This window comes from Syngnathus leptorhynchus, chromosome 8, assembly GCF_054491065.1.
Source record: "Syngnathus leptorhynchus isolate UIUO chromosome 8, UIUO_Slep, whole genome shotgun sequence".
Lineage (NCBI taxonomy): Eukaryota > Metazoa > Chordata > Actinopteri > Syngnathiformes > Syngnathidae > Syngnathus > Syngnathus leptorhynchus.
Window position 1 is genome coordinate 2753254 of NC_141202.1, and position 22765 is coordinate 2776018.

General features: G+C 44.0%; 2 protein-coding genes across 3 annotated transcripts; one reads left to right on the top strand and one right to left on the bottom strand.

Annotated features, from left to right (window-relative positions):
• Nucleotides 1–509: 509 nt before the first annotated feature.
• Nucleotides 510–4272, bottom strand: flad1 (flavin adenine dinucleotide synthetase 1). Of its 2 annotated transcripts, none has more exons than XM_085918036.1 (11): nt 4210–4272; nt 3638–3725; nt 3326–3470; nt 3019–3240; nt 2271–2384; nt 1944–2211; nt 1505–1652; nt 1314–1412; nt 1058–1247; nt 813–886; nt 510–738 (listed from the first exon to the last, which is right to left on the bottom strand). In XM_085918036.1, the coding sequence occupies exons 2-11, from the start codon at nt 3643–3645 to the stop codon at nt 603–605; spliced, it is 1404 nt and encodes a 467-aa protein (XP_085774162.1). In that variant the 5' UTR covers nt 3646–3725; nt 4210–4272; the 3' UTR covers nt 510–602. The 2 variants fall into 2 exon arrangements, with proteins under 2 accessions (XP_085774162.1, XP_085774161.1); XM_085918035.1 differs by having other exon boundaries at nt 2863–3240.
• Nucleotides 4273–10783: 6511 nt separating this feature from the next.
• Nucleotides 10784–21612, top strand: shc1 (SHC (Src homology 2 domain containing) transforming protein 1). The gene is made up of 12 exons (XM_085918034.1): nt 10784–14576; nt 14648–14718; nt 15042–15105; nt 16135–16254; nt 16893–16946; nt 17317–17368; nt 17754–17880; nt 17948–18095; nt 18333–18390; nt 18514–18630; nt 19114–19352; nt 19429–21612. Exons 1-12 carry the CDS (start codon nt 13992–13994, stop codon nt 19555–19557), a joined length of 1764 nt encoding a protein of 587 aa, XP_085774160.1. The 5' UTR covers nt 10784–13991; the 3' UTR covers nt 19558–21612.
• Nucleotides 21613–22765: the final 1153 nt, after the last annotated feature.

The window sequence follows — 22765 nt, forward strand, 5'->3', positions numbered from 1 at the left end:
TAATCTAACAGTGGGTCCAATTAGTTCAATTAGCCAAGGGCGATATCGCATCATTTGCAGTCTGGGTCTCGGGAATGGTGAACATCAAGTCTCCGATACCGCCACAACAAGATGTTAGATTTGTTGATGGTCATTTAAAAAAAAAAAATGTTGCTTAAAGTCTCTAAATAGAGCAAAAGTCACAAATTTGGCATCACCGAGTAGCTTGCCTAAGCTCCACCTGCAGTTGTCATGGTAACAAAAAGGTATAGTCCCCATTTGTAGGAGACACAACCACCCTCCAAAACAGTGTATTCATTTTAACCGGCCCAGTAACTGATTATTTGGATCTGCGGAACCTCGAATAAAAATAAAAAAAAATTTGCACATCATCCGTGGAACAGTAATTTCTGCATTTTATCGGATTAAATAGCGAGGCTCACGCTAAATCAATTGAAATAGTCACAAGACAATTTGATTACTTTATTCAGCAGCGTAAAAAGCTTATGGCTCAGCATTTACAAATACAGTTCTCTTCTTTTTTTTTTTTTTTTTAACGGCTATTTCTGCGACTGAACAGGACTTTGAAAATAAAAACATGTTTGTCTACAAGTGTGTAAGTGTCAGACACGAGAATTACGCTCCTCTTCTTCATTTTCTAGAAGGTAGGCCGGCTGGTAGCGCTTCACTCCCCTTTCATCCACCACCTGCAGCGCCGTGTTTCGGCACGTGTTGTCCATGCTGCCCAGCGACGTGTACCTGGTAAGAAAAATAATCACCCCGTTAAAATTCTTGAAGTGACACAAAAAACGACTCGGTGAGTATGTTTTTACCCTTTATCGTAAAGAATGCAATAGGGGACGTATAATGTTCTCAAGAAGGACCAAATGTCATGGTAAGTCCAGTCCTGTGTTGAAAGAAGTCACATTTAAATAGATTAGAATTGATGGAACATTCAATGCATAAGAACTGGTTTAAAAAATGTAGACGCTTTAAGTGCCATTGACGTGAAATGTCGTCCAGTGTTTTTTTTTTTCAATCCTATTCAAGTGTATGTTGTGTTGGGTGTGTTACTGACCAGTAAAGGGTTGACCCTCATATAAGTCGGCCAGTCGGGGTCCGTGGGGCACATGGGGGTTAGCGTGTGAGAGTAAGGGTCGCTCCTCCTGGTTCCCATCAAGACTGCTTTCAGCTCGGGTCGCCGTTCCTGCACCTCGCTCAGCGCCTGGCGGATACTGCCCTCCACGGAGAACAGATCTAAGTCGTATCTGAGGGGAGGAGTGTTGCCACGATTGTAAATTGAAATTTTGGTATAGAGTCGAGTCCCACTTCACCTTTTGATGGTGTCCTGAAGGAACCGCTCCATTTCGGAGAACGGAGAGACAATGCGAATGTAAAGCGCTTTCACTTTGTCTTTACTTTCCGGGTAGCGCCTGAAAGCAGAAATAGGACAGCAAAACAAATAACAAGACACAAATTATTTTATTTTTCACTCATTTTTGGTCTTGTTTTTTTTTTTTTTAACCTCTTCAGTGCAGCGTAGTAGAGATGCAACAGCGCCGTGCAGTCCTTGCCGCCGTTAAAACCGATGCAGACTTCCTCCGTGGAATATCGATCCAGCGCCGCTTCGACTGTTTTCAAGGCAGATGCAACTTTCTCCCCCAGCGGTGAGCCTGCGGGACAGGAGAGATTCTTCCAGAATTTTGGATGACCAATATTCTTTCTATTCCCCTTCAATGGTTGTAATTTATTTTGTAATTTACACTGGTGAGTTCCAAAAACAAACGGAATAGCTAGCTGAATGACACACAAAAAATATTTATTTCAACTATAAAATCAAAATATCAACAATAATAATAAATAATAATGATGTGTTATTCAAACACAGCCTATTATTTCAAATTGAAAGTTTCAAAAAAAAAAAAAAAAAATGGTTTGGTCCTTAACATCTGTCAATCTCTTACCGCCGTTAGCTAACGTGTACACCTCCGCCGTGGCAATGGACACAGGATCCTTCACTAAAGGCACCACGCTTCCTCTCGGCAGCAAGTCAATCAGCTGCGCCCGAGCTTTGTCCACCTCCTCCTGGCTGTCCGAGTCCAGGACCAGCCTGACTCTGTGGTAGTTGCTCAGCCAGTCTGGGTAGGAGCCGAGGGCCACCTTGCGACCCCAGGAGGCCTGCAGCTTGGTGAGCACGGGGGCAATGGCGGCCTCATCCTCAGCCACAAACACCTGACAATAATCGAGTCTCACTGAGTCGATCAGAATCGATCGAACAAATATCGGCTTACCTCACGAGTGTGAAAAGTGGTTCCTGAACTAGCAAAAAGGTGTTCCAATCCATTAAAGGCTCTCTCCATTAGAGATGGAATTCCTGGGAAGATGTACACATTACGCACGCTCACCTGTAAGAAAAAAGAAAATAAACTTGAAATTCAGTCTTCGGTTTTCCCTTGTGGCACTTGAAATTGTAAAACTGCAACTTTGCAGACTGTCATTTGCAAACTTTTTGCTCTCCGGGTTGGAAAGGCCCCGATATTCAGTCAAGGGGAAGAGAAATAACAAAGCACTGAATCCAAAATAATTTCCAATACCGTGGAACACGTTGAAGACAAGCCTTGTCAAGTGTGACAGTGACACTGTGACATTACAGAGAACTGTTCGTCCTTGTGAAATTGTTGAAACGATTAGATGGAGGCAGGTCAGGAAGGCAAATTGTGCGTGAGCTACGAAAAACGATTGCTTCACAATTGAGCCGAAAAGTGGTGGAGACAGACCTACAGATTAGATTTTTGTACTTAACATACGAAAATTTAGTTTGAATTGATGGAAACTTTTTTTTTTTCCCCCCCCAAGGTCCTCTAACAAACCCTTTCGACCCACCAGTGGATAACGGAGGGGTTTCCCCGTCTGAGCATCTGTTCCAAAATTGAGTTTGGCCGATCTGGGCACCATAGCTAACTTCATCGCCGGGCTGCTTTTGTCCACCGTGCCAAAAAACTCCTCCACCAGCCGTGAAAGTTCAGGGTGGAGATAGACCTCCTCGTCGAAGGCCGTGGCGATGCTTTCAAAGGTGACGTCGTCGTGGGTGGGCCCGATGCCCCCCGAGGTGATGAGGTGGGTATGCTGAGAAGAAAGGAGAGCCACTTCTTTGGCGATGACGTCTTGGACGTCCGGAATGACCGTGATCCGTTGCACGGACACGCCGAGCTTCCGCAACGCTCGTGTAAGGAAGGTGCTGTTGGTGTCCACCGTGTGTCCCTTAGAGACAAGATGAAAAGTGGCTGTCACATTCATAGATCAGGTCCATTTTCAAGTTTCGGTCCAATTCTAAAGGATCCCTCACCTTGAGTATCTCATCCCCGATGATGAGGATGGCAGCAGTCGGAGTCTCCTCACTAGCGGCGGCGGTTGTCATTGCTACTTTGCCCAGATGAGCCGCCAGACTCCTCACACGCACCTCCGCTCGACTCAGCTTCAATATAGCCGGACTACGAAACACAAAGGGAATATGTGAGACACAATTGATTCGAAACACCTCCCTTTATGACAGATAGCTCATTCGACATTAGTTTTGTATGCAGCTCGCGTTTTCATTCTCGTTTGATTTGACCTAATGGCCAGTGAATGTATGAACTGCATGGAATTTGAATCTTACATCAACATGAAGAATCCATTAAGAGTATGTCAATTAATACACAGCTCAGCCTTCCCGGTATTTCTTGACAGCTCCTACCAGGAAGAACCTGGGAAGAGTCACATAGAGGGAAATATTAGAAGATTGTGTTATATTTATGATCAGGCAGTGATAGATTCGATATATATTTTTGTTTTCCTTTCGTTTTTATGGGGAGCGGAATATACACGCTGCATGCATCACCCTAGCAACGCCTTCTATCGCATTATATATGGACACTGCATGATGGTGAAAGGCGTTTTATTTTTGTTTCACGAAAGACTTTCAATAGATAATACTTTGCTTGACACTTGAAACTTGACTTTCTAGACGAACTTCAAGTCAAGCGGGACCGAGATGGCTTCTCGTGATGCAATCTGTCTCCTTGCTCCGAGTTACATGACTCGATGGAATGTTAGCAATGGGCACGCTAGCTGTCAAAACGCCATTTTAGATCTTTCGAAGTGCTTTATTCTCTCGATTTGTAATAAATGAGTCATAAATTATAATGTGTTGAGTTGCCAAATAAACTCGGTAAATACAAGAAAGCTTACTGGTGTCGCGTGTGTTCCTCCTCGAGAAAGCTGCGGTCGTCATTTAAATGACGTAACAGTCGCCGTCCAATCATCATCAATAAATTTTTTCTTTTTTCCCATGGGAGCCAATCAAATTTACATAGGCGGGTCTTAGCGGGAAAATGCGGAAGTAAATAGCCAAGGTCCCGTCATTCATCCAGAAGACTGTGGAAGAAAGGACTTTTAAATTATTGTAATTATATAAACCGAGTGACAACTATGGGTAAATATGATACTTTTGACAACTTAATATTTCTTCAATCAATCTCGATCATGACAGACCGGTACCTAACAGTGACTTCGTGAGCGCCCTCTTTGGTCAGTGGCGCTACTACACATGTCTGAATAAATTGGAGGTATTTCCCTGGCCTGTGGGTGGCGCAATGTAGTGCGTCTCAAGGCGAGGCACTGCTGCAATGTAAAACCTGATGTTAAATGTTGATGATAATGATCCATAATACTACACAAGTTATAAGGGAACTAGTATGAGCAAACATCCATCCATTTTCTGAATTAGTACTAGTGACATTGTTTTCAAATAGTTTTTTCAAAAGTAAAATGGTATGATTTTTTTTTTCCAAATATGCAAAAAATACATATATATCATGTATGTTTCAGTTGGAAAGATGGATCCCAACTTGGGTTTTTGTTGTTATCCTCAACGTGTGAGCGTGTTGGTAAATCTGAAAGGTGTCACCATGCACAGCAAATTTGAAAATCAAGATGAATCATGATGATAAGCAGATGTGCTCAGGAAGCGGTGATCTTAAAGGAAATGGAAACGTTCCATTTCTTCATCTTTTTTTCAAGTTGTGCAACTCTTTGCATTTTTATGTCATCTTCTCAATAAAGTGCGCGATGGGATTTCTAATATTACGCAACCTGTCTATTCATCCAGGTGCACCCCACGCAGGCGCACTTGCATGCGGATGACGTCAGGCTCCTGTTCACGGAAGTGGTGACCGTGTTAGGGGGAGGAGGGGGGAGGAGGAAAGGAAGGGGGAGGGGCTGGGGCAAGGGAAGGAAAGCAAAGCGAGAGGAAAGAAGAAGAAGAAGTAGAAGCCACTTCTCTTAGGAACTTATTAAAAAGTTGCAGGACTTTCTAACCTTCCACCTATTGTCCCGTTTCATGATACTTGACGTGAGTGTGTGCAGCGGCGGCGGAAGTTCTGCGGGCAGGACGAGGCAGAAGGAGGAAGAGTGCTGGTGAGTTCAAAGTTGACCACTTCTCTCTCTCTCTCTCTCTTTCTCTCTCTCTCTCTCCCTCTTGTACTCTTTCTGGACTCGGAATGTACCACGATTGGTGTTCATGTCCACACACTTGAGTTAGTTCCGCTCCGTGTGTTCCAGTAATGGCCACCTGATCGCCGTGAATGTGACTCACGCGAGTTTAATGTTGAACTTTTTGAGCTGTCAACATAGCTGAAGCCATACGAGTAAAAACCACGTTATGCTGTCACTCCGGACAAAGAAGCCTTAACTAAATAATGTTAAATAAACTTGAGTGGCATCAGCTTTCCATGATTGCATGAAAGAAAATTACAACATCGTTGGAAAAATAACTTAAATTTAAATCTGATCTTTGCTTTACCTGTCATGGCAAAATGTGTGAAATATTGTTTAATTTGGTTTTTTTTTTCTTTTCAAATTCAAGATTAGTAGCTTTTTACCACATCATTGTGTTTGTCCTTTATAAATAATAGAAGGATGCTGATATTATAAGGCTGCACACGACTCATAATTATAAAAATGTACCGATACTACAACACAGATACCACTTTGCAGCCTAACCTATGGATAGTTTTTGAAAACATGTCATGACCGGTCAAGTTTTTTTTTTTTTTCTACCATAAGGCATTTCTAGGAACTTAAAGACACAGTTCAACAAAAATAAATCCTGCTAACCTCAAATGCTGGTTTGAGTTCAGGCTGCAATCCTGAAAAAGAGGAACCAACATGTCATCACTCTAAATCCGTTTTTTTCCGTTAGAATAACAATCTGGTTTAATTGATGCTATCAGGCAGGCGTTGGCCAGTAACATGAGGATGTTTTCATACATTTATAAGGGCGGAACATGTCTTGTTATTGATTTGTATGACATCACCATCCCCAGGGAACTATTGTTTAGACCCTGCCTGAAGATCATTTTGACATTCTCAAAGGATGCCCATGTATAAATAAGTTAACATTGGAATTTGTAACTTTGGACAACTGGGAAAAGATGCTTTGGTTTCCTCCCACATTCCAAAACGCAAGCAGATTAGGTTAACTGAAGACTAAATTGTTCAAGGGTGTTAATGTGACCTCAAATCTGTACACAAACTCGCGGCTACGGTTCACCACGCTGATCGTGCGTAACCAGGCACCACAAGGAGGTGAAGGAACGTTGATTATGGAAAGCGACTGAAGGATGATTGAAGCTATTGAAGGTAGCACTCCGGGGGACTCTTATCAGGGTCAGCCATACCGTTGGCTGACGTGATATGATATACGGTCAAGCTGATGAAATGGAGAAGGCCATCCAAAGAAATGGCGGATCGGCACGTGTCAAGAGTCAGACAAACAACACGTAGACGACCAAACAGCAATCTCGGGGGAGGGTCAGTCCAACACCAAAACGGGCTCAATCCCCCAAATCCACTCCATTTTAAAATTGAACCTGTCCAATCGAGCATCAATCAAAGCGTGATGATTTCCACTCCGGACTGACGGGAAGACGTGACGTTTGAGATGGTTTCTGCTTCCTTTTTTTTTTGGCAGCTGGTGCGAGCGCGACGCTATCGATTTGAAAACAGCGGCGACTTACTTGCCATAAACTCGAGGGAGGCGTCAACAGGATGTAATACAATTTGATGTATTTGTCTGTCAGCGTGGGCGTGTTGTGGCCGCCGCGGAATGGAAGTTTGTTTTCAAGGTCGGAGCGTGTCGCCGTCTGTCTACCTCAAACACTGCGCCGCAGCTGCGTGTTATTTTTTTTTTCATTTAGAATGAGATGCACGACGCAAATTAACAGAAGGAGATCTAAACTGTTGCAGGGTTGAACTACAGCCATGGTGAAATATTGATTGTACTCTAAAAGGCAATTTTAATTCAACATTAATTGTCATTAGTCAGATTGTGTTTTTTTTTGTTTTTTTACCTCTGAATTGTGACTTGTAGTTAACATGATGGTAATACCTCCAACTGTGATTTCCAGTGAGACTTAAAAAAATAAATAAATTCAAACTAGAGAAATAAATAGTGGAGATGAGAGAATGTGGCTTTACAATGGAACAGTTTGAAAGACAAACACGCTTGAGCAGGAGTGAAGAAGTGCTTCCTGTTTCTTGCTTCTTTTGCATCCACGCTGTTTTTGCACAAGCACCTAAAATGTTGACATTGCTCAAAATGACTAGAATACCATGAAACCATTTATGATTATTTTATTTCTATTATTATTATTATCTTTATTATTATGATTATTATTAATTCCAATTTTAAACATTTCAAAATTTGTACCTTTTTGGATTAAATGCACAACAAGAATGATGCGATGAAAGAAGTTTTTAAAAAAAAATGCCAATACTGCAATTTTGGTCGTCTAGATTTTCTCTTCAGAAATTATAGATATTTGCGGCATATCCATGTTTAACCACTGCCGCTTCTAATAGAGGAAGTTGGTTGAGATCTATCTTCAGCTGCGTGAGTAAAATGCTTACTTGGTGTTTTTATTCGTCGCAATTTTAGTTCTCTTTCGAGGTTTGAAATTGGGATTTAATTGGAGAATTTGTGATTTTTTTTTTACTTGATCCAGGACGTCCGGTGTTTCGGGAAGCACGAGGGTGCTGCAAGCGAGGGGGACGATGTAAGAAGAGAGAGGCAGGAAGGGAATGATGGAAGCAGATAGAGATGCGGGAGTGCGGTGGGGGGGGGGCAAACCCAAAATAGCCGGCTCACATGTTTGTTTGGAGCGTGCGTCGTGAGACGGGGCCGGCCCTCTCGCTGAATCGTTGGCTGCCTAATCCAATCTTCTCTCTCTTTATCACAATTTTACTCGAATCAAATCAAAAACTTTTATTTTCTAGGAAAAACAAAGAGTAACCACTTGTTGCGATGATACGAAATTAGAAATCTGAAATTGCAATTAAGCCTATAAAAAAGGTTACATTTCATGGGAAAAGATACAACTTTGATTCAATTTTGAGGCCAACACTGATTCTGTGAATAAAACTCTGACAATTTGATTAGTGTTGAAATTGTTTGGTCATTTACAACTTACAAAAAGATGAATTACAAGCAGAACATGATTGTTTGTTTACAATGCTTTTTTTTCCAAACTATTTAACTTTAAAACATAAGTGGAAAAATTAGCAGAAAACTGGGCGGGGCTAAAAGGGCACCAGGCTCCTCCCCTTCTATCTATGAATGTGAGCTGTCCTGTCATTTTGTGCACCTTCTTTTGTCATTTGTACAAATATTTTTGCTTGTTTATTTGCTAGTAATATCACATATATAAAGCGGATCAGTTTCGGTCTGAGAATGTTTAACTGTTTGATGTCAGGCTGACTCGCTGCAGCTGCCCGCTTGGGAGCCAGCAACGTCGTCGTCGGTCGGGCGTGCCGAAACACACATGCGCTCCTTTCAGTTCATTCCCGTCATACCAAAGCCCGTGTTCCGACACGCTGGTCGGATTATTGCCTCTCCGTCTCGCTCTTGGGCTTCCTCTCGCTTTCTAACTCTTCTCCGCAATGCATGCTGGGAGGCGGGAAGCCGCACGTGGGCCGGCAACAGACGCGGCGGCGGCGGGCGGGCTGGCGGGCGGGCGCATGCGCTGTGGCAGGGTTGTCGCTTTGTATCTTGTCTTGTGCTCATGTGCGCTTTGGTGTTTTTAGGGTGACAGACTCTCAGGCAAGCCGATGGAATATGTGGTAAGACACACACAATCGCAAACACAAAGGGGCACTGTGGCAAAAAAATAAAAAATAATAATAATAATAAACAAGGCTTGGCATAACATTTTTTTGAACAGAACTGACATCAATTATTAAGAGCCACACTGAAAACTACCATGAGAATATTATATATGTATTATATTACTAAATATTATTTGAATATAACTTTATTTTTTATTAAGTAAAAATTACGTGATGGAATTTTTTTTAGTTATTATCAGATGACAATAAATTTAAAAAAATGTTCCCCCCCCACGAAATATTTTTAAATGCATAATTTGTTGTTACTGGTCAAAATTTCTTTGCTCAAAATGAAGCGATTTAAACGACACAGTACTCCTTTTGTGCACCTCTGACGTGTATGTTCGTCAAAGGGAGCGAATGTTTTAAGAGTCTAAGTGAACTCTCCTGCTATTAATCACCTTCAAATATGACAAATGAATCTAATAAAGGGGCTGCTTAATGAAAGCAGAAGAATCCAATTAGCCTTGTAGATTGCGTCAAGGCAGCCAGGAATCTGATGATTATCATTCATTTTCATGGCTCACTTTTTTGATATCTTATTTCACTGAAATATAAAATGATGGCTATGCCTGACCTTTTATTTTATGACTCCATTTAAAATGAAGCATTTGCATCCATAATGCGCTTTCCTATCACCAGTGTTGGTTTTTTTGTCAAGCCTCAAGCCACAGTGTCTCATATGTGTTTGAGCGTTAACAGGTATGGTGGGCTCTTTGCACTTCCCCAATCACATTACAATGGAAAAATGATCTGACAGAAAAGTTCCAGGACTGGTATCACACAACATTTCCGACAGTAATCCTCCCAAGTTGTCAATTTGCATCACTTTGATGATGCCAGGAACTGACAGATGCTCAAGGCAGTGCGAGCAGATGCGTTGTCATGGTGACGCAAGTCACAACTTGTCCTACACTCATCTCAAGTTCTAATATGATGATCACCTTCACCTTAAACAAACGGCCAGTCCTGGAACTTTGCTGACATCCAGTAGCTTAGACACCTCGCCGGTTATGTAGCGGTACTGCAGCGCCCGTCGTGTCATTCGAGGACTCGCGTGGATCACTTTGGGTGACTTCCTCCACTTTCCGCAACGTTGCCTCTTTCACGCTTCGACAGCAATCTCTGCTGACGCTCTCCTCGCGATAGCGCTAACGCACAGCGTGGCTAGCTTACGTAGCAAACGAGCAACTGTCTCCATCCTGTCTCGCTGTCTTTCACTCTCATCTTCTCGGGTTACTCAACACGAGTAGAGGAGGAGCTTTGGACAGTTCAAAGACACACACACACACACACATCCCAGCCCTTGTTTCCTTACTTATTCCACATCTCCATCTCCCCGCGGAGAGCTAATGTGTGGCGTGAGCATCCTGCTGGGCATACACATGTACACAGCTAAACGGAGGTTGCGGGAGACGGGGGAGGAAAGGGGGGGGGAGGAAACAGGATGAGAGGAAAGGAGGGGATGTGTGTTACACAAAGAGAGAGAGAGAGTCATGCAAAGGGCGAGAATAGGAGGCAGCGTCACCCGCCTAGACAGGAGGGAGGGGGAGGACAGACGGGAGTGGAAGTGGATGGGGGGGGGGGAGACGAGAAGAAGAGAGGAGCACAATGAAGTAGTGCCATTGTCCGCCCTGGCAGCCTTGCCATTCCACCATCTGCCCGGAGTGAGGGGGGGAGAGAAGAGAAGAGGAGAGGAGAGGAGAGGACAGTCCAACCTAGAGGAGGACAAGAGGAAAGATGGAGACGCGCAGCCGACTGTGACTTTGTGAATTAATCGAGCGAAAGAGTTTTTTTTTTTTCTTCTTTTTTTTTAAAAAGGACCAACCAGGATGAGCGGCTAACATTTCCGTCACGTGACTACGGACCACAGTTTGTTTTGTAAAGTATTTGTACAGAAATTCTTTCAAGTGGTACTTTTTCACGTTGACCTTCTGATGTTCTAGTCGTTCACAATTTTTTAAAAATCAGGTTGTTTTTATGCAAGTTTTGGAAATATTGTTGTTGTTTTTATTTACTCAAACTCGCCAGACGTGTCCTAGTTGGAGCCGGTCGGCCGGTCGCATCCCGCCGCCGCCGCCAACACGGCGTGTTAACCTTGATTGGCTTTTATGGCTGACGCGACAGCGCTCCAACTTTGATCATTTCCTGAAAGCTATTGATCTTTCCGGGGGGGAGTTTTGGTCCTCCTGTTTTGGTGAGCTAAATAATTATGTCAACGTTGTGATTAGCCGCTGTGGCTTTTCTTTTTTTTTCTGCCGTTATCAAGACTTACTCAGCAAACCTTCTCAACAGGCATTTCTTTTAATCGTCTGTTGCCATGGCGATGAGCTGCAGACGGAGCGAAATGTAAAAGTTTTTTTTATTTTTTTTATCCGTCTTGTTTCAAACTGGTGCTTTTTCCATTCACTTGAGATGATGCAGTACATTTGAATTGATCTTTTTTTTTTGTGAAGATTCTCTCCAAACGCCGACCGGCTTTTGTTTTCCACGCTCGAGACGCTCAGCCCCGTCTGCGCTGCGCTCGACAGTCTCAGAGAATCTAGGTTGTTTCAGGTCACCTGCTCCCCCCCCACCCCTCCCCTCCCCATTCTGCGTTCACCCTATGGTGAGTCGCAGCTGCTTCTTTTGTCCCCATCTCACCTTAGTCGGCCGCAACCGACCGAAATCCCCACCAGTCAAACGTTTAGAAGAACGGGATTCATTTGATGAACAAACTCATCCCGTGAGGACATTTTCCCGCGCATGGCTGACTAGCCTTGACACGGCTAATTAATACTTATTCGAATGTTTGTGGCAGGTTCTACTGTCAACGTGCAGATGATTCACCTCACCCGACCCGTCTAGTTGGCTTATTTGTGGCACTTTTTTCTTCAGCCCATGTATTGATGACTCAGGATTTCATCTCCTCTGACATCACTTGACCTAACATCACTCTTTGAATAGTTCGGTCGTGCTAGTTCAAAGAAGCAGGTTGAAGATTTTGTATTTTTTTTTTTTAATGATTATTATTATATTTGACAGACTGTTTTGCTTTGCCGGTTGGTGACTTTTCCAGCCGTACTTTCTCGGGAAAAAAAAAAAAAAGATCTCGCACAGCTCCCCGTCCAGATGGACGATTAGCGAGTTTTGCTAGACAAGCCCTCTGTGGTGCTAGACCGATTGTGGGCGACTTTCGTTTGCCGCAATCTGTTGCGTGGGTCTTCAAGTGTCTCTTTTTTTTTTTGTCTTTACTTCACATCAATATTGGTGCCAAACCAGTTGCGGGTTATATCTAAGATTGTGTGCCGATCTCCTCGGAAGGGAGTAAAGGTCGAGAGATTATGACCAGGACGGAGGTGTTGACTGTTTTTCTTTGCGGAACTTGCTAGACTGTTGTTTGGACTATGCAGATGTAAGGCGAGTGCATTAAATCTGTTGGGGTCGTCTAGATCTGGAAAAGCTTTCGATGATCAAAGTCCATATCAGATCTTCTCAGGTAACGGCAGAGTGGGAATTTAATTGTGTATTTCAAATCAGGTCTCATCTTTAACAAAGAGTGTTACATCACCGTCGTGCTACGTCGGACACGTTTCAAAATGGTGCTCTGGAGGTGACCAATTTTAAACCACTGACGGCCTCACTTCTTTTTTCAGCCATATCAGGAACTTCAGTCAGGAACGGGCCGGTGCTATAACTTTTTTTTTTTTTTGTCTGAGCGCGTGGAGGCGACGAGAGGAACCGGCGGTTAACACTTTCTAAACAAGAGGCGGTGTTAAACGGGACAGTCTGGAGAACGGGCAAGCAGCCGCGGGAGGGGGCGGGGGGGAGATCATCTGGAAGAGGCGAGAGGAAGTGGTGGCGCGCGAGAGGGCGGAGGCGCTGGAGAGGCAGAGGCTGGCTGACTACATTGTGTGGAGGAAGAGAGAGGACTTCCAGGAGAGGCGAGGAGAGAGGGAGAAGAGAGACGCCAGTGGCGAGAGAGGGAAGGAAACGGCGCCAGAAGTCATCTGGAAGAAACGGGAGGAAGACAACGCGTTGCTTAGGGAGCCAGCTAGGGCCAGTCAGGGCGGACATCAAATCGTTTGGAGGAAGAAGGAGAGGGACTAGAAGATTTTAGCCTTCCCGCTTCTACTGGGAGTTGGACGATATTTGTAAGCTTTGCTTTCTCGCCGTTGGCTAATTGAAGTCGCTATCGGCCAATCGAATCGTTGTACGTGTCCCTCGCCTTGTTAGCGTGCTCGGCCCCCCCCTCGCGACCCCCCCCCCCCTCCTTCCCTCGCTGGCTGCTAATAGGGTTTTTATCGGACAGGGCTGCCTGTCTCGCCAGACTATTTTGTCAGACACGCAGAAACACACACACACATATGCAAGTTGTTGAGGGACAATCGCTTGTTTTGATTTTTTTTTTTTTATGACGCTAATAGCTGGACTCAAAGATGGCCTGTTGGCTGGAGCAAGATAAAAAATTTTTTTTTTTTGGGAGTCATGAGCTGATCACACAATGAACTCTGTTTTGAGAAGCGAACCGATGTCAACATGTCACGCGTCGAGACGCTCCAAAGTCTCCATCCGCACTCAGCCATAATCGGAAACGTCGTTCTTTTCCACACTGCGCTCATTGTGGATGAAGCCATTTTTAAAGCGCTCCACTTTGGGCAACCCGCTAACAAGTGGGAGGGAGGCTGACAATTGGACAGATGGATGGCGCTCTTGTTCTGAAGGAGACCGGCTGCGCGTCCTCAAGAGAGACACTCTGAAAACAAAAAAGACTTTGATACAAAACCACAAGCGCGGGACTCGTACGGACATAAATAAACGGCGCCGCCATGGAGCTGGTCCCCAAAACAAAGTACAGCCACTTTCGAAGCGAATCGCTCAGCTCGGCTGACGAGACAAACTCCAATCCATCGCCCTTTCCTCCTTCAAGTCCCGCCACCCCGCTCACTCCATCACCTGGCTTACCTTCCTCTCTGTCCTCCTCTTCCCTCACCCCCATCTTGCCCCCTTCTTCTCCCCGCCCCCCCGAGAACAGCCCCACTACTCTCTGCTCTTTCTTCCCAAGAATGGGCTCCTTACGCCTGGGCGTCTCCGCCACTCTACTCAAGGCCTCCAACAGGCCACCCCAGCCTCGGCTCGCCGTGGAGTCCCCCGGGGACGACGGGAGTAGCTCCAGCTCCTCCCCTCCGCTACATCACCCGCTCCCCCCTTTAACCGCTCCCTCTCCCCCTCCCCGCCCCCCTCTACAGGACATGAACCGGCTAGGAGGCGCGTCCAGGAGGGCACGGGTCGAAGGCGCTCACCTGGGAGGAGATGAATGGACGCGGCACGGCTCCTTTGTCAATAAGCCCACCCGCGGGTGGCTGCACTCCGACAACGTGGTCAGCACCACGGGCGTCTCCTACTCCGTGCGGGTACGTGAAGGACGAATTTGTCGAGAACTGCTTAATTGTCCATCTATTGACACGGTCCATTTTCTGTGCAGTACATGGGTTGCGTGGAGGTGCTCCAATCCATGCGGGCGCTGGACTTCAACACCAGAACTCAGGTCACCAGGTGAGGTCACATTTACTATTTTATTCATCTGTTTTTCTGCTTAAAATGCGGCAGGACACTTTTTTATTTTTGTGTCCGTCTTTTTTTCCCCTCTGTTGTCTGACTTTGTATTGGCATGGCGTTTCTGCATGTCTGCCGCTTTCCCCCTCTTAAATTAGAATGTCGTGACATTCCGGTGGTTTCCTTCTGGTTTCCCGTCGCAGTGTTTGTGTCTACGGCGCCGAGCGAACGCGTCTGGCGATTTCGATTCCCGCGACACCACAAGCCAAAGTGTCAGTGTTAACGCTATGCCGCATCACGCTTGCATGTTCGAAATCTTTCAGGGAGGCCATCTCGGTGGTTTGCGAGGCTGTACCCGGAGCCAAAGGAGCCCAGCGAAGAAGAAAGGTACACAATGTCTCCACACACACACCCATATGGGACATTATTTATTTATAGCGCTTAAGTGGGCAGCAGTGGTAAAGGGTTGAGAGCTAGAATTAGCTTGATTGTCCACTCTGTGGTCAGTCAGTTTGGCCAATCGTACATATGTCTGGATTTCGGATGATTGTACACTGCCGCGGAGAGCGCTGTACTTGTAGGTAATTACCAAATCGTGGGCTCTCGCGACAAGACAATGATTCATTCCGTGTGGCTTGACGTGTCATTTTTGGACATTTGTACCACTTTTGGGCTATTCAGCAAGATCTAGCTAGTGATAGCTAGCTAGCTAGCTCCATCACGAGCATCACTCGCTCCATCTAGCTAGCATCACGATGACGAGAGATTAGCACCGACGACAAGATGAAGCTAGCTAGTGATGGCTAGCTATCTCCATCACTAGCATCATTAGCTCCATCTTGCTAGCGTCACGGTGACGAGAGATTAGCACCGACAGCCGGTGTGTGTGTGCGCTCAAATTTAAAAACAGACAGGTGGCTATATTCGCTGTTTGCCCAAGGAATGTTTCGTACGTAGCGGAGCGTAGCCGACGCAATTATAGGATTTATCTAACCCGAAAAGGTTCCTGTAATTATTGTAATCTCTGGTTATTCTAGCCAAGCATGCAAGTCCGATCCCAAGATTCTTTTTCGGAACAGGCTGGCACAATAGTTTTGCTGTTCTCTCTGTGTGTGTGTGTGTGATGTTCTTGGCCTCGTCCTGTTTGCTCCTCATGGGCCACAGTTGGCCTTGCGAAGCAGACAGGATCGCTTTCACAATTGCAGCTGTTCACCCCCCCCCACACACACACACACCACAAGCACTTCCACACACACACACACACACACACACACACACACACAAAGCTCTAGTTTTTCTAGAAATGTTGAATCTCAGAAGTGTAAATCAAAGCGTAGCCCCTTTGAATGAATGAGCTCTTCAAAAGGTCGCTGACCCATCCTAGATTTGTTTATTCCCGCTTTCTCTCCTCCACAGCCGTCCACACGCTGCCTCACGTCTATTCTGGGCAAGAGCAACCTGCAGTTTGCTGGCATGACAATCAGCCTCAGCATCTCCACCAGCAGCCTCAACCTGCTGGCAGCCGACTGCAAACAGGTGGGAAGGCGGCGCCATAGCACACATTGCAGAGAAAAAAAAAAAGCCACTTGATTGTGGGGGAAAAGAAATAATTTCAGTCAAAAAAGAAAAAAAAATATATAGCCACTTGATTGTGGAAAAAAAAATATTTTCAGTCCAGTTTGCATCTGCTCTGCAAAATATACTCTTCAATTTTATTGCTCCTAGCCAAATAATTTCCGATGCTCCACTTTTCGGTTGTAATTTAACGTAATACAAGCGAACGCGTACAGAGGGGGGGGGGGCTCGCCTCATTAGCCGTGCAGGAAGTGTTTGCGAGAAACCGAGGCGCGCATAATCCCAATAAATGTTTCATAAATGCGGTTTTTGAAAGAGTAATTAAGCTGTAAAATCTTTTCCCTCCGAGTCGACTATCCCGCCTGCAGTTTATTCTTCTAAACGACACATTTCCGCTTCTCCAAATTCCCACCGACAACTATTTTTGCCCAAATTAACCTCCTCGAAATGTTCATGCTTGTTATCGATCCGTCTTCTACATTGATTGCAAACCATATCCCACGCGTTGCTCTTCGTTTTTATTTGTCTCATCATCCACATGCTCATCTCCTGTTCCTCATATCATCTCATTCTCTCTCCCCCCCCCTCCTCCCCCACAGATAATCGCCAATCATCACATGCAGTCCATCTCCTTCGCCTCTGGAGGAGACCCAGTGAGTCACCCGAGCCCCTTCTCTGAGCTCACATCTCTTTCTTGCCGGCTCTTTTTCCATCTTCCTTCAAATCCATCCATCCTTCCTTCCTTCCTGCTTCTTTCTGTCATCTTCTATTCCAATGATGACCACTCACTCCACTTGCCTTCTCGCCAGTCTCCTTGTCTTCCAAGCTTGATCTTATTATTACCCCCCAGCTTATCTCTCCTTCAGCTCTGCGTTATGTTTTTCCACTAACTCCTGTTACAACTCGAAAAAGACTGCGGCTTGGCTTTTTCTTCCTGTCACAAATCTACACTCTATTTCTTCTTCTTATATTGATCCCCCTTCCCTTGCCCGTCCCCTAAACATCTCACTCTTTGTCCCTCAGGACACGGCTGAGTACGTAGCATATGTGGCCAAAGACCCGGTCAACCAGAGAGGTGAGAAAAATCTGAAAAGTTGTCATTCTGTCACTTCAACTTTTTTCCCCTAATACTAGACACATTCATTTGATCTTTCAAGGAGAACGCAATGACAAAAAATGATTCGTCACCAATGTGTCAAATTAATATTTATATTATTATATTTATTATTCATTTGTATTTATTATTATTTATTATTTATATATTTATTATTATAATATTGATTTTTTTTTTTTTATTACTATAGTTTTTTTTGGGGCCTGAAGTATCGATGACTGGTATTGGCAGCGTCCATGAGTAGACAATATCTTAAAATAAAGCTTATATGATGGAATGGATTAGAGGCCACTGTCGTGGAAAATATAATACAATCCACAAATGTCATCCTGCTCCTGTCTTACAGCATGTCACATTCTCGAATGTTCTGAGGGTTTAGCCCAGGAAGTCATCAGCACCATCGGCCAGGCCTTTGAACTGCGTTTCAAACAGTACTTAAAGAACCCGCCCAAACTGGTCGCGCCTCACGACAGGTACATCCATCGGACGGACGGACGTTTGTGTACCATCTCATTTTACGGTTTTTCTGCGCTACATCAGAATGGCTCCGTTTGACGGCTCCGCGTGGGAGGAAGAGGACGACGAAGCCGCTCTACTACCTGACGTTCCTTACTATAACAACTTCCCCGGTAAACAGCCTCCCCCTGGTGGTCTGGTTGATATGAGACCACGTCCGGGCGCCACGCTGGTGAGACACACAACAGTCACGCATACCTCGGCTTTAAAAACACAGATCCTAGTTGTTCTGCTTGTAGGAGATAAGAACGTAATCGATCGTAAAGCGAGCGTAGCGGAGACTCTGTTTAATATCAGCGGGGACGCAATTGACTGCTTAATCCTTTTAACTGGCAGACATTGTGCGCGTAGTACAATTTTTACATGTGTATAAATCATTTCTGATGACTGTGTGTGTATGTGTTTGCAGCCTTTTGGCCAGCCGGGTCAGAATGATATTCACAAACAGCCTCTGCCGCCTCTACCAGGTGAGTTCGGTTTTGCCCTTGAGGGAACAGACGGCAATCGGCGAGCGTTATCGTCGGGGCGCAGAATGAAGAGTGAAAGATTGAATATGCCAACGTAACATAAATCCACCGCTTGCTTTTTAGTAGGTGCCAAGGAAGGAGGCCGAGAGATGTTTGATGACCCCTCTTACGTCAATGTGGATAAGCCCCGCCCACCGGTCGCAGCCAATGGGAATGCTCACAGGGATGCTTTTGACATGAGTGAGTTAGGATGACTAACCATTGCACTTTTTGGACTCAACTCGCGTGTTGAAAAATATTAACTACTATTAATTAAATTAAATTTAAATTTAATTTGAATTATGTTAAATTAATTCATTTGAATATACTCTGAATTAACTGTGTGTTGTATTCCGAAAAAAAATGGATCAACATTTATTAATATTGCCTTTTTATTTCCCACACAATTTAACTTCATTATTGTTTAATTTTGACCCAGAAAGGCCTCCTTAACTTACTGCATAATTTGTTCTCAAGAATGGACAAACATGAACTGGCAGCTGTAGTTACATTTTTACTTACTGGGAATATAAAATGGGTTAATCAACTACTCATGCAATCAGAAGAGCGTGTTGAAGAACGTGCGCTTTTCCACATTAACGTAGCTCTCCGTATATTGTGATCAGAAAATAAGCATAAGAAAATTGAGTCAATCTGTCTTGTGTAAATGCTTTTTTCTTGAAGAACCATTTGATGATGCCCTGGGGGGCTCCACGACAGCATCAGCGCTCCCTCTAGTGGAGCAGCTACAATGCGAGACCTGGTTCCATGGTAGCTTGAGTCGTAGGGAGGCGGAAAGGCTGCTGGCGCGCGACGGAGACTTTCTAGTACGGGAGTCGGGAACCACGCCGGGGCAGTACGTGCTCACGGGACAGCAGGGCGGTCAACCCAAGCACCTGCTACTCGTCGACCCGGAGGGAGTGGTGAGTCGTGAGGTCACCCAAAAAAAAAAAAAAAAGGCTTTAAGTTTCCTGACTATATATTTTTTTGTGCTCACAGGTCCGTACAAAAGACCATCGGTTCGAGAGCGTGAGTCACCTGATCAGCTACCACATGGACAACAGACTCCCCATCGTGTCGGCGGGAAGTGAAGTGTGTCTGCAACAGCCAGTGGAGCGCAGAGCCTGAAAAAAAATAAAAAAAAATATGTGGCTCCACCAAATACAACCACGGGAATGCACACCAAAAAAAAAAGTGTGCAAAGTTTTGACATGCTGCTGTTGTGAACTAAACTGTGAAGTGCAGGCAATTGACCCTGAAGCACTGCTGCATCGTCTCCACAGCCGACTGTGAAACAGGAAAGGAAATGTAATTTAAAAAAAGAAAACAACCATCAAGAAGGTCTTAATTTGTCATCACGCCCCACCAAAAAAAAAAAAAAAAAGGAACGTGGAAAATAGCAGCATGAATAGAACATGAGTTTGCATGCTTTCATCGTGAGTTCCACCTTTGGATGTGTTGCTGGACAGAAAAACAAGCTTTTTATTATTATTTTTTTTAAATCTATATATATGTAGAAACTCACCTTCAAGAGCAGACTTGAAGACCCTAACCACTCCCTCCCTTTAATGACTGTTGAACTTGTGATGATGGGGGATTAAAAAAAAAAAAAAGCATGTATGCAAAACTGGGACCGTTATGCCAATGATCATCTTTTGTTTTTTTTTTTTTGGTTTAAAACTTTTGATATATTTTTTTTTCCATGACATCCTGGACTTCATAGGAGTGAGTATACACACCTGTCATGCCAAAGAACAGCACTGGGAGTCTAATTAGCAACAACAATGCATTTTTTTTTTATATAGTATTCTTGAATGCATCAGCGGTGGAGAATTGTGCAATGATGTCACCAACCAGCACAATAATGAATGGAGATGTTTTGCAGTGACTCGATACAAACACACAGTGGAACCTCCAACAGCATGGAAGACTTGCATGGTTGAGCGTTAAATCGAGGAAATGTCCAGTTCATTGTAAAATTCAAATGTGAATAGAAGTGTGAAGCGACTTAAGTTGTATAGTGTACAGAAACAGAAAAGTATATTGTTCTAAAATTTTAGACTGAATGGGGAAATCCAAACGTTTTGCCAATTTTTTTCCTTATACTGTACATTTGTCTTTCTTTCTTGGTACTTCTGCTTCTTCTCACATAAAAAAAAAAAAAATTGCTTGGTACCACTGCCGGAGCTAGAGGGGGGGCTGCCGGGGCACTCCCTCCCCCTTGAAACAGAATGAATTCATCAGAGTTTTCTGAAAAATCGTTTGGGTTTGTAAAAAATAGAAAAGTTTTTGGAGGTTCCACTGCAAGTCTGCACTGACAATCTTTTCGGCTCGTGTTCAATCCGCATACAAGAATATCAAGGAACTATGATGGATTTCCCAATGCTGCGCGTTATCCTATGGACTGAAAATGTTGTCTATATTTATTTCTTCGAACCAGAAAGCCAAATGTTACTCCTCGGTGCGTCGTCGTCGTCAGTTCATGTTCTATTTTTTTTTTTGTAATCTCTTTGTGCCTTGTTTCTTCAATGTAGTCACTTGAGTCCAGCCACCTTATGTACTTAAGTATCACAAAAAAAAAATAACGCTCTCAGTTCAAACAGACTGCAAAAAAAAATAAAAAATAAATCTGTAAACAAGCTAATCCAGTGATGGCAATCGATTCTGATGCACGCATTGAGCTTGTACAGTCGCAGATATTTGATGTCACCTGTTATTTTGGAGGGGAGGGTCGGGGATTTTCCCACCATCTGTAAATAACGTTATTGCAAACTTGCTGAGTAGCTCACAGGGAGTTTTAGATGAAAGGGGGGGGAGAACATGATGACATATGAGAAGGGATTTTTTTTTTTTTTGGTCACGGTCGCTCAAACTGTACCTGGACGCGCAACCATTCGTCAAGTGGTCTTGTTGTTCATCGCAGCTGCCTTTGTCGCATGCTTAGAAAAGAAATTGTTTAGTAAGATGTTTTTATGTGTGTGTTTTGGTGGTGGTGATAATGTGACTTGATCGTTTGTGTCTTGAGGAAGAAAAAAAAGCCATGATTCCTTCAAAAAAAAAAAAAAAAACTGCAAAGGTGGTTTGATTTTTGTGTTAATACTTGTTTATAGGGAAAATATGTGTTTACACCTGTAACTGAAAGTCTAGATTCATGCATATATAAATAAATGCATATATCATTCATTTATTTTAATTTTTTTTGAGGTGGGGGGTAATTTTGAATTCCTGCCTCTAGCTTACTCGTGACCTTAATGATGATAGAATTTAGATGGATGAATCATCCGGTGTCACCTAATTGAAGATACAAAGCCCCGAGCTGCGAGAATACTCGCTCACACTGTCCTCAACAAAACATTGTATGCGATTGTGATACTGGAACTCTCCTCTTTGTGAAAAGCTTTTAACAGTCCGCTGCTGATTCAGGAATGCTGTCAGTGCACACGGAGAGTCGGCGTGGAAGGACGTGCAGTAAACAAGCAGAAGAATCAAGAAGGAGGACCCAGAAGAAGTCCATCAGCACTTGCATGAGTCCAATTCTGCCACACCTGTCAGAACTCGCTTCCCATTTCATCCACTCCTTGACCCCTTTCCTTTCCGGAACCATGCACCCTCAGCGTCCTCTTCCCCAAGCCATGCCTGCTTCTCAATCATCATCCTCACTGGGACAGCAGCTGAGAGACATGGCCATGGGTCTCGGGCGTGGGAAGAACTTGCTAGGCGGGAACGCGGCCTACGGTTTTGTGCAGTCGCTGAAGGAGTGCCTCTACTTCCTGCTCTGCTGTTGGTGCATTAAGGAGATACTGGACTAGAAACAAGTTGATGGAGTCGACACGGCTCATTTGGAGTGATTTTTTTGTCTTTTGATATTTAAACAGAGAGAGGATGCTGGAAAAACAAAGGCAAGTATGACAGGTGGACAATTTAATGAATTTGAGATATATGCCATAAAAATTCAATTTTGATTAAAAAAAGTAGATGTAAATTTTAAATATAAGATTAATTATAATAATCTATTATTGTTTTCCTTTTTTTATACAGGTTGCTGGTTTTTACTGGACTGATGTGAAGCTCATGATTGTGACAGCAGGGGATGTGACGTCATAATAAACGACTCAATAGAATCATTTTATTTTTATGTTTCTATTATTGTTTTCAAACCGCTAGAAAGTATGTTTTAATTGTTAAGTTGAACTTTTGGAGTCTTATTGAGTGACTTAGTGTGCTAACTTTGATTAAATAGTGTGGATGGAAATAATATTTACATTTCAGTGAGCAAACCGCATTGTACATAACGTCACCTGCCATACGTCAATCAACCTGAAAACTTCCCCAAACA